Source organism: Danaus plexippus (assembly GCF_018135715.1).
Source record: "Danaus plexippus chromosome 3 unlocalized genomic scaffold, MEX_DaPlex mxdp_30, whole genome shotgun sequence".
NCBI classification, from domain to species: Eukaryota; Metazoa; Arthropoda; class Insecta; order Lepidoptera; family Nymphalidae; genus Danaus; species Danaus plexippus.
The window spans coordinates 1,222,139-1,238,022 of NW_026869845.1; the positions used below are offsets into that span (position 1 = coordinate 1,222,139).

General features: G+C 28.8%; 1 protein-coding gene across 3 annotated transcripts in view; it reads left to right on the plus strand.

The window, feature by feature from the left end:
- LOC116779060 (potassium voltage-gated channel unc-103-like) overlaps positions 1 to 15,884 on the plus strand; it is a 32,806-nt gene that overhangs the window by 2,931 nt on the left and 13,991 nt on the right. For 2 of the 3 annotated variants that reach the window (XM_032673261.2, XM_032673268.2), the window contains exons 1-2: positions 10,298 to 10,862; positions 13,982 to 14,068. In XM_032673261.2, the coding sequence (XP_032529152.2) occupies positions 10,599 to 10,862; positions 13,982 to 14,068 (351 nt within the window). In that variant the 5' untranslated portion in view covers positions 10,298 to 10,598. Of the gene's footprint in view, positions 1 to 10,297; positions 10,863 to 13,981; positions 14,069 to 15,884 lie in introns of those variants that run through there. The other variant, XM_061526860.1, reaches the window with a different exon arrangement.

Consider the following 15,884-nt stretch of genomic DNA (forward strand, 5'->3'; position numbering starts at 1 on the left):
CTATCTTGATATTTATTAAAACAGATTTGTATGGGACAAGTGCATAGTTATTAAAATATCATTTTTGAAGCTTTTCAACATTCAGAACACCAAATCACACTCGAATTGCAGACTTGAGGACGAATTTACAGTAAAATTAAAAACTCACTGTAAATGTTAAAACGTGGTAGCATCAGGTTTTTCTACTTATACACATATATTGACTACACTAAGGGTGAAAAATTAAGCTTGATGGCGGAAAGAGAAAAATCAGAAAAGAATAAAACACAAACAGAATTGATTATCACTGGATTATAGGAATTTATATGAAAAATCTTTATTAATAAAACATTTTGTATATATGTATCGTTTAAGATTATTATGTTTATATTGTGAAAATATCTGAATGAATAGAGGTCTAACATTTTACGTTGATAACGCTCGATTTGTGCAACGGATTGTTGTTTTGCTGTATCTTTATTTCATAATTAAAAGCAAACAATGTAAAGCCAGATAAATTGTTTTTAACGAATCCAATGAGAATTTTCTAGAGGCAGATAATCGTATTGTTCAATAAATGTTGATTCAGTGATTATATTGCTAAATAGCATAAACGATACCAACATAATAGGTACATCTTTGTAATAAACAGAAGTAAATTGAGAAATCATTATTCTTATTAATAAATATTTAAGGTAAGACTTTGAAGTAAATTTGTCTTTTGGTTATCATTTACAATGACACGTGAAACGGTCATGATGTGTATGTCATCATGACTTAACAAAAAATACAACTACATTCGATTATCATTATCAAAAGTATCAACATTTTTTTAAATGATTTTTTTTTATATGGATTTGTAAAAAATATTTTAAAATTATTTTTTTTATTAATATTTCATGTGATTCTAAAAAAATAGCGCTTTACCTAGTTTATTATATTATAAGAAGAAAAATTGTTTTAGAATTTAATATTTTTTATTTCTTTTTTTTTTTTCATCGAATAATTTAGTGAATGCTGAACCCGCATAATGAAGTGAATAAATTAAACAAAATATATACGTATTGTAAATTTCCTCATTACTTTTCCTCTATCTACTTATCTACTTTCAATGCCACTCTTTCTCAGTTCTAAAAGATCATAAGCGAACAAATGACATACGTCGAAATGTTAAAATTTTTATTGCGCCTTACCCGTAAACATTTTGAATAGCTTACGTTTTATATAAAAAAAATCATATGTCTTTTCACAAGAATTTTACAGCTATTCAAATCAATGCGTTGATTAAATGTATATAATTTTTTTATTGTTACATTCAGGGATTATAAATTTAAGAACCATTCTATCATACGGAATAAAAATAATCAAAACATTCTTCTTCCGTCATTTATGCCTAGCAGCTTCAGAATATTTACATAAATATATAAGATGTGATTTCTATTTCACTTGGAGTCATATATTTTGTCAATCTATGATGAAAAACTCCATGTGATTATTTGAAAGTCGTAAAATATTAGTAATAGTTATTAAAAAATAATTGATTGAAATTATGTATTAAAAGACAGAATTGTGCCCTTTGAAAAAACACTAAAAGGAAATATAATTATTATTTTAATCTTGTTAAAATTATTAACATAACACTTCAGTAGCCATCCCATCCTGTCCTTGAGGATGGATATTGGATATTCAAATAAATAAATCTTTTTTATATGAAAAATTACATCATGTTTGACGAAGTATATTAAGGAAAGAAAATCAAAGAATAATCATCAAATCCTATTAATGTCATAACAATGTAAGAATAGTGTTGAAATAAATTTATATAAAGTTATTTAAACATATTCGATATTAAAAGTCTACCTGTCGGGGGTAGCGACGAATGCTTCGGTATACCGGCCCCTCTGATACACGGGTACATGAGGAACACGGGTTGGTTTTTAGTCAGTAAGAGTCTGACAGTCCCCTTCGCCCTTCCCCGAGGGCGGCGGGGCTCCATGAGGATTATTCAACCCGACAACAAAAAAAAAACCATTAAAAGTCCATCTTCCTAGACGCATTTGTAATGGCTTGGCTTTCCGTGACCTTGATTTTTACTCCGCCTTATCTATGGTAGTTAAAATATTCAAATAAATATTCTTAATAACTATTAACAAATCTTAAGGCAAAAGCAAAGACATCTGTATATTATTCCTATTAATTTTGAGGATATCTAAATTAATGATGACTCCATTTCTTACTTGTTTTAAAAGCAAAACGTCTTATTTTAAAACAGATAAAAGGAGGTATAATTTTAAGTAAAATTAGTACTAAATACATGAACAGGAAGCCCTCTAATAAGCGCTATTGGTATATTATATAATATTACGATAAAAACGTTAAATTATATTTTGTTGAAATCGGGATGTTATTTATTTCATTGAATATTATAATAATATGATACAAAAAAAGTTATTTTAACCTGCTATTTTATCATATGTGAAAAACATTCCTAACAGCATAGATAACATCTTGAAGAATGTATACAAATATATACACCACAAAATATAGTGAGAAAATAATTGAGACTAAAATAAAAGTGTCATCTAATTTCTACATGCGCTAGATATAAATTTGACAGTTGCTTGTCATACATTAAACATAAAAGCATTCGTACAAGAGTGACAGAAGATATTCGAGACACAAAAAAAGATATGAATCGAAATCGACACAAAGTTAACATATAGTGGTCAAGCCAAGTTATTACATTTTGACAAACTAAAGATTTTTGCCCGTGAACACAATCATACCGGGGTTATTTAAATTAAAAATCAGCCTATTTGCAACGGAGAAACTGGTTGACAATTATCTATAACCTGGATCGTCAAAAATATGTCCTATGTCTGTCAACGCTACCAGACGTCAAGAAAGTTAGCCCAGTCTGAATGTATCTAGAGTGGTGTACGAAGAAATTAAGAAATCGTTAAGTAGTAGATCACAAAAATTGAGACGGGTTTATGTTGCGTACAACGTTGCTGATAGGTCGGAAAAATCGAAATGTGGAGTAAAATAAGGACCTAAAAAAATATATTTTGTTGAAAACTAAAATGTGATCGATTAAAAAAAAACAATTAAAAAAGGCTAATCTTTTCGAATATTCACGAACCATTGATTACATTTTAATTTAAAAAAATTGTCGCGTTTAAAAAATAGCTCATAGATAACATACAGCTACACCCGCATGGTATAGACATTTAAAATTGGGCAAGTACTTTAATTTTAGTTTGTTACTGGAAATTAACAGTTTTTTTGTAACTACTTTATCTATTGAAGAGTTGGACAAAAACATATATATATATAAAAATACAATTAATAAGTTATTGTGCATCTCTCATTTGTGTGAGAATTTAAATATTATGTGCACAATATAGACATTGAACTCATTTTCTAAAAAATCTAACTGAAATTAAAATCATTTTAAATAGCTATTATGTACTTTTATTTTACCCAAAATGGTAATATTTGTATGATTGTTGGTAAAATCTGTTAGGGTAAGTAATATTGTGAAAGAAACCTTGAATGAAATTACCTACCAACCTACCAGCGGCCTTTTGGTTTAAACCTAAAACACTTATAAACATACAACTGCCCCCACTGGTACATCTTTGTAATATTCGAAGTCCATATATATTTGACATTGGTATAGATTCTATTTGTTTGCTTTATTTTAAAACGATATTTAATACCAAGTATATTCAAGATATCTCTTTATATAATATGCCCTATTAATTTGATAATAAAAAATTTATTAGATTAGATTAGAATTATATTTCAACTGATATATCAAATCTCTATCAGACGACGTTTTTTTGATCAAAATTTGTCAACTCTCACGTTCAAAGTTTTCACTGATAATAAACAATTAATTAAGCTTTGAAAATGATATAAAATACAAATAAATTTCTATATATGTAATCAGAATAGATATAGAATAATAGATTTTAAATTTAAGATAAATCAAAAAATGTATTGTATTAAGAACAAGCACGTAGAATGAAATAAAATGTTTACTAACAGCTATTGATTTTGTTGAACTAAATATTATTAGATTACATAATGACCTATACTTATAAGGTGTATGGTGTCCTTGACCTATCGCGTGCCAATAGCGGTTGGTTCAGCAGCCCTTGGCAATTGTAAGTAGCTATGCCTATAAGTACAACAAACTTTCTCTTTAGCGGGAATGCATTTCGATCCAAGTCAAGTGTTAGCCCCAACTAGCACCGCAAGTAGCTTTTGGGACTCCGCAGTCGAAATTGCACGCTCTAACGACCAACCTCCAATTAATTTGCAACGTTTTAACACCACGACTTATGCATTGCTAGTTGCAATTAGGTAATACAATTTAAATGTTTTTCTTTTTCATTTATAATTAAAAGTTTTTTTTTATACTATTAGTGAATGTAAATTAAGAAACAAAATACGAAAGGTAATAGGTGTAAGTTGTGGTAATGATGTTTGTCTCTAATTGAATTGATTCAGAGACCCAAAAATAAAAATAAATATATTCTTCTTGTTTTTAAAGATGCACCAAATATATATATATATATATATATATATATACATATGTGTGTGTGTGTGTGTTTTTACAAATGCAATTTCAAATAGAAAAAACTAAAATTATTTTGAAGTGAAGGCAATATTTTTAAAATAATGAAAAATTATATACTGCTATAAAGCTTCCAAGCTATTTGAATGAGAAACTATACAATCTCTGGCCAACACAATTTAATTTCAAATATTAATTGGACACCACACAAAGAAAATGTTTGTTTAGCCGCAGTCTATCAGTTTATATTTCTGTTGTAAAAGGAATACAAAATAAAATTTATAAAAAACCAACTATTGTATGAACATAAAAAAGATTTAAAAACAATATAAATTTGAATAATCTAAAGAAGAAGGAGGAATAATATATCGTTATTAGTAAAGAAAACCTAGCGACGTCTGACAAGCATGTCAAGTAATTAATTTTTCGTAATATTGTAAAAGTCTTATCTAAGTACGTATAACAAAGGATTGACTGGAGCCAAGAAAAGTGCTCGCACTTAGAAATAATGTGTATGTCACCTACAAAGGGGGAGACCGTTGAATCAGTTGCAACTCCGTCTACTTTTATGTACAATTCATCCTTTCATATTAAATAGACACATGTAGGGCAATGCTCGAAGAACTCTGCATATTCTATATGTTATTATTCATTATTATGATCACCTTTTTCTTAACTTTCGAAATGTTTAACGGTGGATTACAAAAAACAATAGTAACCAACAGACACCTTTATCCCGTTTGGCCGTTATCACTTTTGTCAAGAATAATCGAAACGTTACGTAAAATGTCAAATATTAAAATCCGAAAAACATAATTATTTCAAAGTGTACTCACAAAAAACTAAGACATCTTTATTTTTTTTTTAATAAAAAGTTAACATTTTGATTATCGTATAAGACTTATTTTATAGGTTGATTCTTTATGACCAATCCACGTTTTCTATGAAGTAAGTAAGACGATTTAAGGAATTTTACATCGTCTTAATCAGTTGAATATTACGTTTGGATAAGTGCACGTATTAGGGAGTACAACGAAAAAAAAAATCAGATAAAGTTGAGTTTTGGAAATTATGAACCGAGGTTCAAGCCATTTTTCCTAAGAATTTATCCATCGCGACATCTAACAAGGTTTTAAAGTTAATTATGAAGCAATATCTTCAACACTTTGTATTTACATATTTGTTAACACAAATCTCCATATTAAATAATCTAAAAGTCCTTAACAAAATACATAGAAACTTTATTATTGTATATTATTTAAATATATTACATTATAAAACGTCAATAAAATAATTCCGCTGGTATAATAAATAAAATAGACATCAGCACTATCAAAAGGAATTCAAAGGGGTAATTTAATTTTTTTTATCTTATAATTTTTATTAAAAAAAAAAATTAACCGATTTTTTCCACGCAAACAATATTCTGCAACCGAATGAGCGATATGATATTTCCCATACATATATGTACATACAACAGTTCCAAACAAAGTAAACTTACTTACACTTAAAGGTATAAGTGCAACGAACATCGCTCAGATGACAAAAGAAATGCAACACAATTAGAAAATACACAAGAAGTCTCTTCTAAGGCTTATCTTTTCTTTGTTTGTATTAACAGATAAAATGAATGAAGTAACAAATTAAGGTCATATTTTTGTACCTATATAGATTTGATTATTCTGAATCACTTTCAGAGTTTCTTTTTCTTTAGCAGATTCTTTTTAACCTCTGACGCAAAAAGAGGTATTATAAGTTTGACGTCAATCTTTGTGTGAATGTAGGTATAACTGTCTGTGACATTGTACCTCTCAAATAGATCGCCTATTTCGATGCAGTTTTTTAAATTTGAAAGCCAGTTTCATGGCGGTAGTTTTTAGCTATGATTGGTTGATATCGGTCCACCAACTCAGGAGTGTCAGCTCTTTAAAAACTGATGTAAGACATTTTTGGTGTGTGATTAATCAGTGACAACTTCTGGTCAGGGTTTTACTTAATTATATCTAAGTCTTTCGCGAGTATTTACCGCGTGATCACGGGTAGACGAAATGAAAATGTATGTCAGTTGATATTGTAATTGCAATTTACCGCCAACGATTTCAAGTTTTTGTTTTTTTCTTTTAATTTTATAAAAAAAAATATTTTTTAACTAATATGTAGGAAAATTCGTATAGCTGACATTTCCGAATTGAAAAAATTGCTGCATTACTACTATTAATTTATGGAAGCAATAATAAGTTTTCTCCAAAAATATAAAACGAAAGATATACTTGTAAGGTTTTGCTACTTGTAAAAAAAGTTTTTGATGTAACATAATAACATTCTTCCAGACAAGTGCAAGGAGAAATGTTTGATATACATTTACTATACCAGTCTCCAATTAAATTATATACTTACATATTATGAAATTATTATGTATTCTTAGCTATTATAAAATTTTTAATTCAAGGTTTTTTCTTCAAAATATTAACTTTAGTAATACCTCTTAGAAACAGCTTAATGAACACATTAAAGAGTAATTTTATTTAAAATATATATATTTATACTAATAATAAAAACAATCGTGTTAATAACTTCATTATGTTTCTTTTACATCGTCATGACTGTTGTTGAAAAATATCGTTATAAAACTTGTCATATTTTTCATTTTAATATTATTGTGTATTTGTAATAAGAATAATATAATTTCCTAATAAGTTTTGCAATAGATTAGGTAGCGGCATTGAATATGCAATAACGCACTTCTTAACACAATAAATCACTTTCATAACTCAAATATTCAAAACAGGTCACCCTATTTTATTATAGATATTTTCAAACCAAACCATATTAAAATGAGTTTATCAAAACTAATTTTCGATAATAACGATGTTATGTAACATCCTTTATCTTGTACAATATTATATCGTTATCTAAAGAAAAGTCGATAAAGAGACATAGTGCTCACGGATTGTCATTGTACAGAGCACTCGACGTCAATGGAATGGTGGATTTAAACAAAAGCCCCACGCTATCGTCGGAATATATTCGATACATCGCACGCGGCGTAAAGCTTCGAGCGGAATGACGACAATGCGTTTCAGTTGAAATGTTCGATAGGTAGGGAGGTTGTGCGAGGTCACGTCGTTCGGGAGGCTCCGGTGTTGTCGGGCGCGGCGCGAGGCGGTCTGGGCGCCGCCGCGGCGCGAATGGTCGACGCGCGCAAGCAGACAGCGACCTCTTGCGTGCGCCGCACACCCTCCGTGAGTTTAAGTCCGGTGACCACGTTGCGGACTCTACCGCCTCTCACACTGCCATCGAATCTTTATCTAAATATCAGTTCCAGAGGCTTCGTCTCTATTGAACGTCGCGAATTTTATCATTAACGCCTTCCCAGCGACAAATATTACGAATTTCACTCTAGGCTTCCATTATAATATGAAAACGTAAAATAAAATGAAAAGAGTGCTTGCTTAATCGATCGATTGCATTAAAAAGTTAAAACTGTTATTATCGTTTTGCTGTCAAATTTTGCGTCTTTTGTTGCGCTAAAAGAAATCTACGGGGCTTTCAGTCAAATAATACAAGTCGAAGTGATCATCGGAAGCTTGTGCATATCAAAATATAAAAGTATCGAGTGGTGCCGTCCTCTGCTTAGTTCGTATTGTGGACAGTGCGTCGTTTCTTGAGAGGTGTTTTAACGATAATTTAGTTGCGAGCTTTGCTCTTTTATTTTTTTTCTTTCTTTTTTTATTTTTTGCTATTATTGTGATAAAACGCGATCCATGCTTGGAGTTATGACTACCATGGTATGGTTTCCTTTGTCTACGTTATATACCACTTATTCCTTTTAGTAAAGAAATGGGTAGTTACTCATTAAATTGATAAATGATAATTTTAGATGTATGGTATTTATGCTTTCCGTGAATGAATAATAAGTTCATTCATTTTTTTCTAAGTAAAAATTTTTAACTTTTCTTAATAACATATAGCTTTTGGCAGAATTGTATCGCAGATATGGTAATGGTAGACATATAGATAAAGTATGAGCTTCGTATTACAACCTCTTTCAACTAAGTTCGATGTGCATAAAAAACTCTATTTTTTCAATAAAATTATATAGTAAAAGAGCTTTAACAGATTTAATAAAAAATGCTTTAATTATCTTAACGCTTATAAACATAACAAATAAGACAGTCTTGTGACGATATGTACATATATATAAATTTTATAACTATAATTACACAAATTTTCATTACTGTGGCTATATTTAGAGCTGAAATGTCTTTAATACATATATATATTTATATATATAAACATATAAATATATATATATATATATATATACCATGACGTAAAGCTATGCGGAGAGTGCAGCCCCTCCCTCCTTTTAATCTTAAAGAATGTCAACATTAATTTGACAGTTGACTTCATGAAACGGCTGATTCGATCTAAAACTAGCACTTTTTTCAACACAATTTTTAAAGTAGTTTCTAGTAGTTATTCAGCAGTATTAGAAAATAGTTAAGCATGTAAAATAAACAACCTGCACGGCTATTTACACAGACATAATGGAAATATTGAATTAATTTTTATAGTAAATTTAAAATCTTATGACTTCAAAATATTTATTTAAATTTAAGCAACATACATAATAAAGTCGCGAGTAAATACATTATGTATAAAGAAGTTTGTAACAAATAATGGTTTATTTAATATATTAATATAGGAGACCTGTTATGATGACGTAACTGTGCTAGGTACATACCACTCGCCATTATTATATTTCACTTCAATTCTATACGCCATTTACATAACATCGCTTTGTTCTTACGAGGTTAGAATTTGACAAACTTGTATTTTTTTCTCTTTCAACTTATTTTGTTGGTCAAAATATATCGTTACGCCATAGTTTGACTTATTTCTATATTTTTCTTTAATGTTTATACATTTACTGTAAACTTTGATGAAATACTTACAAAATTAGGAGTCTTTACATTGTTTTGTCCTATCTGAATATGAATGTTTGTAAAAATGTCTTGTTTACCTTCTATTCTTCTACAGTCCATGTCATATTATCTCCATATCAATTATTCATGAAAAGCCAAATTCGTAAAAATATTTTCTTACGATCCTACGTTTTACCATGGATTCGTATTCGCCGGAATTTTCTAGCAGGAACAACCGAGCCTTCTTATGTAATCATCAGAATAGAATATATTTTATAAATATCAGTAAAGAATAGGCGATGACGTAAAGGCGAAAATTACGTTTGTTCGAGAAAGGAAATGTTAATGTTAGGTGCAAAACTATGAATAGGTTTACCACCCGTTGACATACTGTTGAATAAGCCGTGGCCTCGTTTACTGCTTTCAGCCCTTGCGATTACAGCCCTTAATAACGCTATTCTGGACCACAAATTACTATTTGTATACTTAAACATTATTTTAATTTAAGTATCACAGAACTGGCCATTACTGGACACATGGATAACACAAAACTCATATGCGACGATGATTTTTCCAAATTCTATTGTTAATGTTTAAGAGGTTTCTACATTACTTTAATAGTGTAATAACACATTTCATTAAGACAAATTATGTATTCAAACTGTAACGTAATTTTTGTGTTAAAAACAATACGTCTCACTGTTGTAATTTTTCTTAAAAGCAAGTATAATTGTTTCATTTAGCAGAAGCATCCTTATTTGTGATGCAAATTTGTCGAGTAAACCTAATGTGTGGTGTCGAGATCCAACAAACACATTCATCATTACAATTTTTATTATTTCTTTTTTTTTTTAAACCATACCATAGTAAACATATCGACAGTACTGATACTGATATTTTACATTTATTTATACTTAAGTTATCTTAACGTAAAAATACGTATCAAAATCAGACGAGCAAGTGGATTTAAGAGCACATCTATGCAAAACACGGCGATCGCTCTATTGGAAACGGCCTCGGCCTACGAAAGAGCCGTGCTGGAATGTGAGCACCTTGAGGCGTCGGAGCACGGAGGGTTTCGGTGAGAACGTTGGCGCGGCAGCGGCATGGAGGAACGCGGGCCGCCGGACGTGCCGTTGATCGTGACACCACCGTGCACGGGAGCTGTTGGCGCGGTAGGAGTTGGAGCAGCGCTCACCACCTCGCGCCGCGCCGCATCAGCCCGGGGCTCCCGCGACGACCCGCCCCCCTCCACATGGCGCTCCTCGGTGCGTGTGCGTGACACCAGTTTCCGTGGCTCCCGAAAAAGCGTCGTACGCCTTGAACCGCCCTGTAATGGTCTCAACGGGTTGCCCGCCATCGGCAAGGAGGTAATTCACGTATCTCTGGCTGACGATTGGACATATAAAATTATTTTTAACCATTAAATCATATTGACGATTTGAATTTTATGTATTCACAAGGCTTCAAGCTTTATCATTGTTTACTTAATTTGCTGCAAAAAAAAAAAAAAAATGTGAATAACCTATCCTCTGAGCCGAGGTGAAGGGCAAACTGGATTTTTGGCCAATAGTTGTATTCATTTGATTTTAATTTACTGTTAAACATATAACCCAAAATAATTATATAGTTATTATGTACTAGTTTTAGTATATCTCTTATCAAAATTTAAGAATATTAATGTATTTTTTCATGAATATTTCCATAATTTTATTTTTATTGACATTAAAAAATATATATTCCTGATTTAAAATAAGTTTGTCTGTTTGTTTTCAATCGATAGCTTGTTACTTATGATAAAAGAAAAGAAACATAAAATTCTATTTCTTTTAAGAATTTTTTTTTTATATTTTATCGATAAATTGCCTTATACGAAATTTTCTGTTTAAAGTTTCCTTGCGTTCTATATGATTTACTTCGCTGGCATAAATAATTTTAAACCAACATACACTATTTAGGCATCATGTTTTTATTCATTTTCATCCATATATTGTTACTATTTTATATTATTTTATTCCTTAATTGACATAAAAACCTTTCCAAAAATCTTATTATAAAATCATATCATACAGGAGAGGTAAGAAGCCAACGCTTTTGTTTATTTCTCACGGGTGTTTATTCCTTGAGAAATTATTGTAATAAATGGTATTAAATTATTATTAAAAATAGAAACAGTTCTCACATCTTATTAAAATTTATAACATATGTAACACTAGAATAGCTTTTACATGCTTATAGTTTACTGAAAAACGATAAAAAATTCCATATCGGATTTTAAGTTCACATAAGTATACGTGAGCATTTGTAATACGGGTCCACATTTTACTTTTTCTTATTTCCATTAACTCCTTAAAAGTCATTTCAATCCTAGAGGACCACTTTCTGTTACAAGTGCAAATAGATATTTGTCCCTTTTCCCATTCATCTCTTTAAAAAATCAAAAACACATTGATTTTTTTAACATTTACACCTATTTTATTTTCTAAATGGCTGGTTACAGGAAGTGCTCTTAAATCGTTTTTTATTGTGTGTATCCGAATTAATTCGGTCATCACGCCGTTACTGCCATATCTCAAAATTATTATTAATCGTTTTAATTAAAATTCATTCAAGCCATTTACACAATATTATCAACAGGAAGTTAGATTTGTACCGGACAGATACCGAATAAAATATTGTAATAATTACTGTATTTTAGATTATAGATTTGTATGAAACACTCAATTATTATTCCAAATTAAAAACATCAATACCAACACCATTTCCTTTTAACCTTTTTAATTTTTTACAACGTAAATTTTTACACATAAAAAAAAATGATATAACAAAAGTAAACGTAAACAATGTAGTTTTAATAATTATGTTTAAAAAAAATTAACATAGGAACAAAGCAGTGAAGGAACATTCTAAAAAAAATATTTATCCGTGTGATGTTTTATACGTACCTCGCACTTATATTTTTTATTTTTTTATAATACAAATTCAAGTTACTTCGACATGTTACTTATTCTTAACTAATTATTTATATGCCAGTTTGATCTTAATTAATGGAAGGAATATATAGAATGGAGATAGCATGAACGGAGGTCAAAAAAATATGCCTGTAAATCTAGATCACTGTGTTGTTACATAATCTTTTTCAAGTGAAATGTCACAACTTTTAACCGTATAATATAATATCCTCTCATAGTTAAACTAAAAAATATCTATATCATAATCTTTCGTTAGTTCCAAGAACAAAATAAACGTAAGCCAAGACTATGTTTACAGGAGAAAAGTCATGAAATCTGACAAAAATTTTAATTTGTATGATATGATAAAACTTTTTACCCTTCTTTCGAATTTTATAAATATATTACAATAATGTATTAATTAAAGTTATAAATTAAGGGAGCTCTTTTTAAATACGAAACGTATTCATTTGTAATAAATTTATATATTGATCAATAGTAAACAACGAACCCTTACTAGACGTACATATATATGATTAATTAAAATCAGGTAACAATCAATTCAAATTTATGGGAGACAAAAGAACTCGTATTGTTTCAGGTCATAAATATACTATTATATATAATATTATGTGATTTTTCCTTACAAAACTCTTATTACCGAAAGGTAAGGTCGGTGCTATAAATTGCTTTATATGTGTCAACATTCGATTCACAAAATAAAAAAATATTTCTCTTAAATTAAAATTAATAACATATCAAATATATTTTCGATTTCTCTAAAAATTTTAGTAAAAGTTTTACAAGCCGCTCAATTATTTTTTCATTAGAAAGTTAAAAATATTTTATAACAAACTTAAATTAAAGGGTATGGCTGAAGTTCTGACAATTTTTTTTAAACTGACTGCAAACACAACTAACAAAAAATATATTATTAAGCAAAAAAAAATTACAATTATTTGTATGAAAACTTAACTTTTTGTGGACTATGACAAATTAATGAAACTAGAAGTTGACTGAAATATAAATTACATATATAATAACTATTTTGGTATATTGTAAAGAACTAAGATTACAAAATTCTTTTATAATAAGAATGTTAAATTTACTAAAATTAATGGATTTGATGTTCTCTTTGAAATAAAAATTAACAATTATTTGTATTGCTATAGATAATTTTCCTTGTATCATTTTTATTTTAGCATATCCAGTAGTAAATTTTATTAATCGTTATATTGGCTCACAATAAATATATTTTAGTTAGACATGTTAATAGAAATTTTTTATTATTTTTAAATTCTGACTATAAAAGTATCTACGTTTTAGATTAAATTAAGATTTTTATGTGTTTACTTTATGAGAAGTTTAACTATTGTAGCAGTAAGAAATGTATAACCTCTCTCATAAAAAAAGACAATGTTTTAATTCTTATGGTCAATTGGATGAACGGAAACACATTATCTTCGGACTAACAAATGGATGGCTCAATATTAACGTGTTATTATGTATATATGTATGTTATGTTTCTTTGTCTGCAGGTCCTCTCACTGGGCGCGACGGGCGGGCACAAGGGAACCACGCAACCATCTTACCCCTGCACGATCCTTCATCATTCTCCTTATAAGGTAAGAAAATTTCACTGAATTAAAAAAAAAATATCTTATCAGTCATTTACCTTCGAATGAATGGTTATATTTTTGCAATAAGTATTCTTCTATTTGACAATTTTGTATTCTAATGTTCGAGATCATTTAACGTTAAGTCTTTAATGTAGGCTTATCTAGTTATCATTTTTGTATTTATCGTTTATATTTGTCATTTCCATTTATTTTATTGCAGCCCCTGATTATTGAAAATTTCTAATAATCAGTTATATTTGCAAAGGTAACAGAACATGTAGGTAGTAGGAATCCAATAAGTTTTTATAAGTGATTATTCAAAACTTAAATTGTATGAACACAAACTGCTAACGAAGACAATTAAAAAGTTAGGTATAGTGTGGTTCAAATTAAAGTTATTTATGGCCAAGAATAGTAACACCTGGATATATGTATTAAAAAACAAAAAAAAAAAAACTAAATTTTAGAGAATTATAAATCAATTGAAAAGTACTTTCTTTAAATTAAACAACTCCCGTTAAACCAAAAGTAACGAAAGATATTTTAAAAAACAATTTTCTTAGAATTTTTCAGATAGCGTAATATAACTTGATTAATGCGGAGATGTCTCGGTAGCGGCGGATAGCGCACGGATCGCATTATGATTCCGATCAGAAATAAGATTCAATAAATAATTGAAATTTAAAAAATATATTACAATATCTTTACATAAATTTATAAAAATAATAGACATCATCAGATCTATGTAAATCAAATGTAAGAACAATGAATATTGACGCCTTCAAAAATATTGTTCTTAAAATATGTCCTATTATTGGACTTTTATGACGTCCCAATTTCGAGCATAAAGTTTAAACAAAACATATTTTGGATTTTTTCAAAAACTGAATGATTCTACGTTATTTCTTTACGCACTATGTGATAGTGAAGTTTTACTTTTATAATGTTCTAATTATTTTTGTTTAGACTTTATTATTTAAAATGTTTAATTTAATTTTATTTGTGTCATTATTGGATGCCTTACAAGTAGAAGATAACTATGAAACAAAGACTTTTAATTCATTGAAGTAGATAATGCGCTTTACTACAATAGATTAAATTAATAACAAAATGAATGAAAATAAAATAAGACATAATTTAATTAATTATATGCATTGTATTTTAAATGTTATTTCATTTGCAGTAAAAAGTGAGCACTTTATTGTAACTCATGAGAATAATAAGTACAAGTACCAACAAAATATTTTTTTAATAAATTTTGAAATATTAGGAAATAAATACTAATTATAAATATTCTCAATTGCTACCCGAAACGTAGTCTGTATGTTTTTGATATTTTCTTATTAAAATATTTTCTTTTTCTATATAATATATAGGGTAAGCAAAATATAGTAGTTACAGAATAAGTTTAAGTACACTAAAGCCAAATAAAACTAAAATTATTTAATCCTGAAACTCGAAATGGGGTAATTTATTTCACTTTGTCTACTAAATAAAGAATTTTTTCTAAATTTAGCGAGCAAGAATAAACAAAAATAAACCAAAATATTAGTTACACTCAATAAAAATGACAATTAAATGTAAAAGATTCAATTCACAAACTCTACTTACAATAAACTTCCTGTTTTCCTGAGAACTACGACGATCAGGCAGCAAAAGTAATTTTGTTTAGTCTAATGGCAAATATAGAACGATACTATCTCAATTTTTTTTCTCATGAAAACAATATATAAAAATACTTGATGGTAAATAATTTTAGAAATAAAATTCTTAATTCCAGGTTGTTAGCGGTAGTTTAGGGAATTTTATAATGATTCTGTTT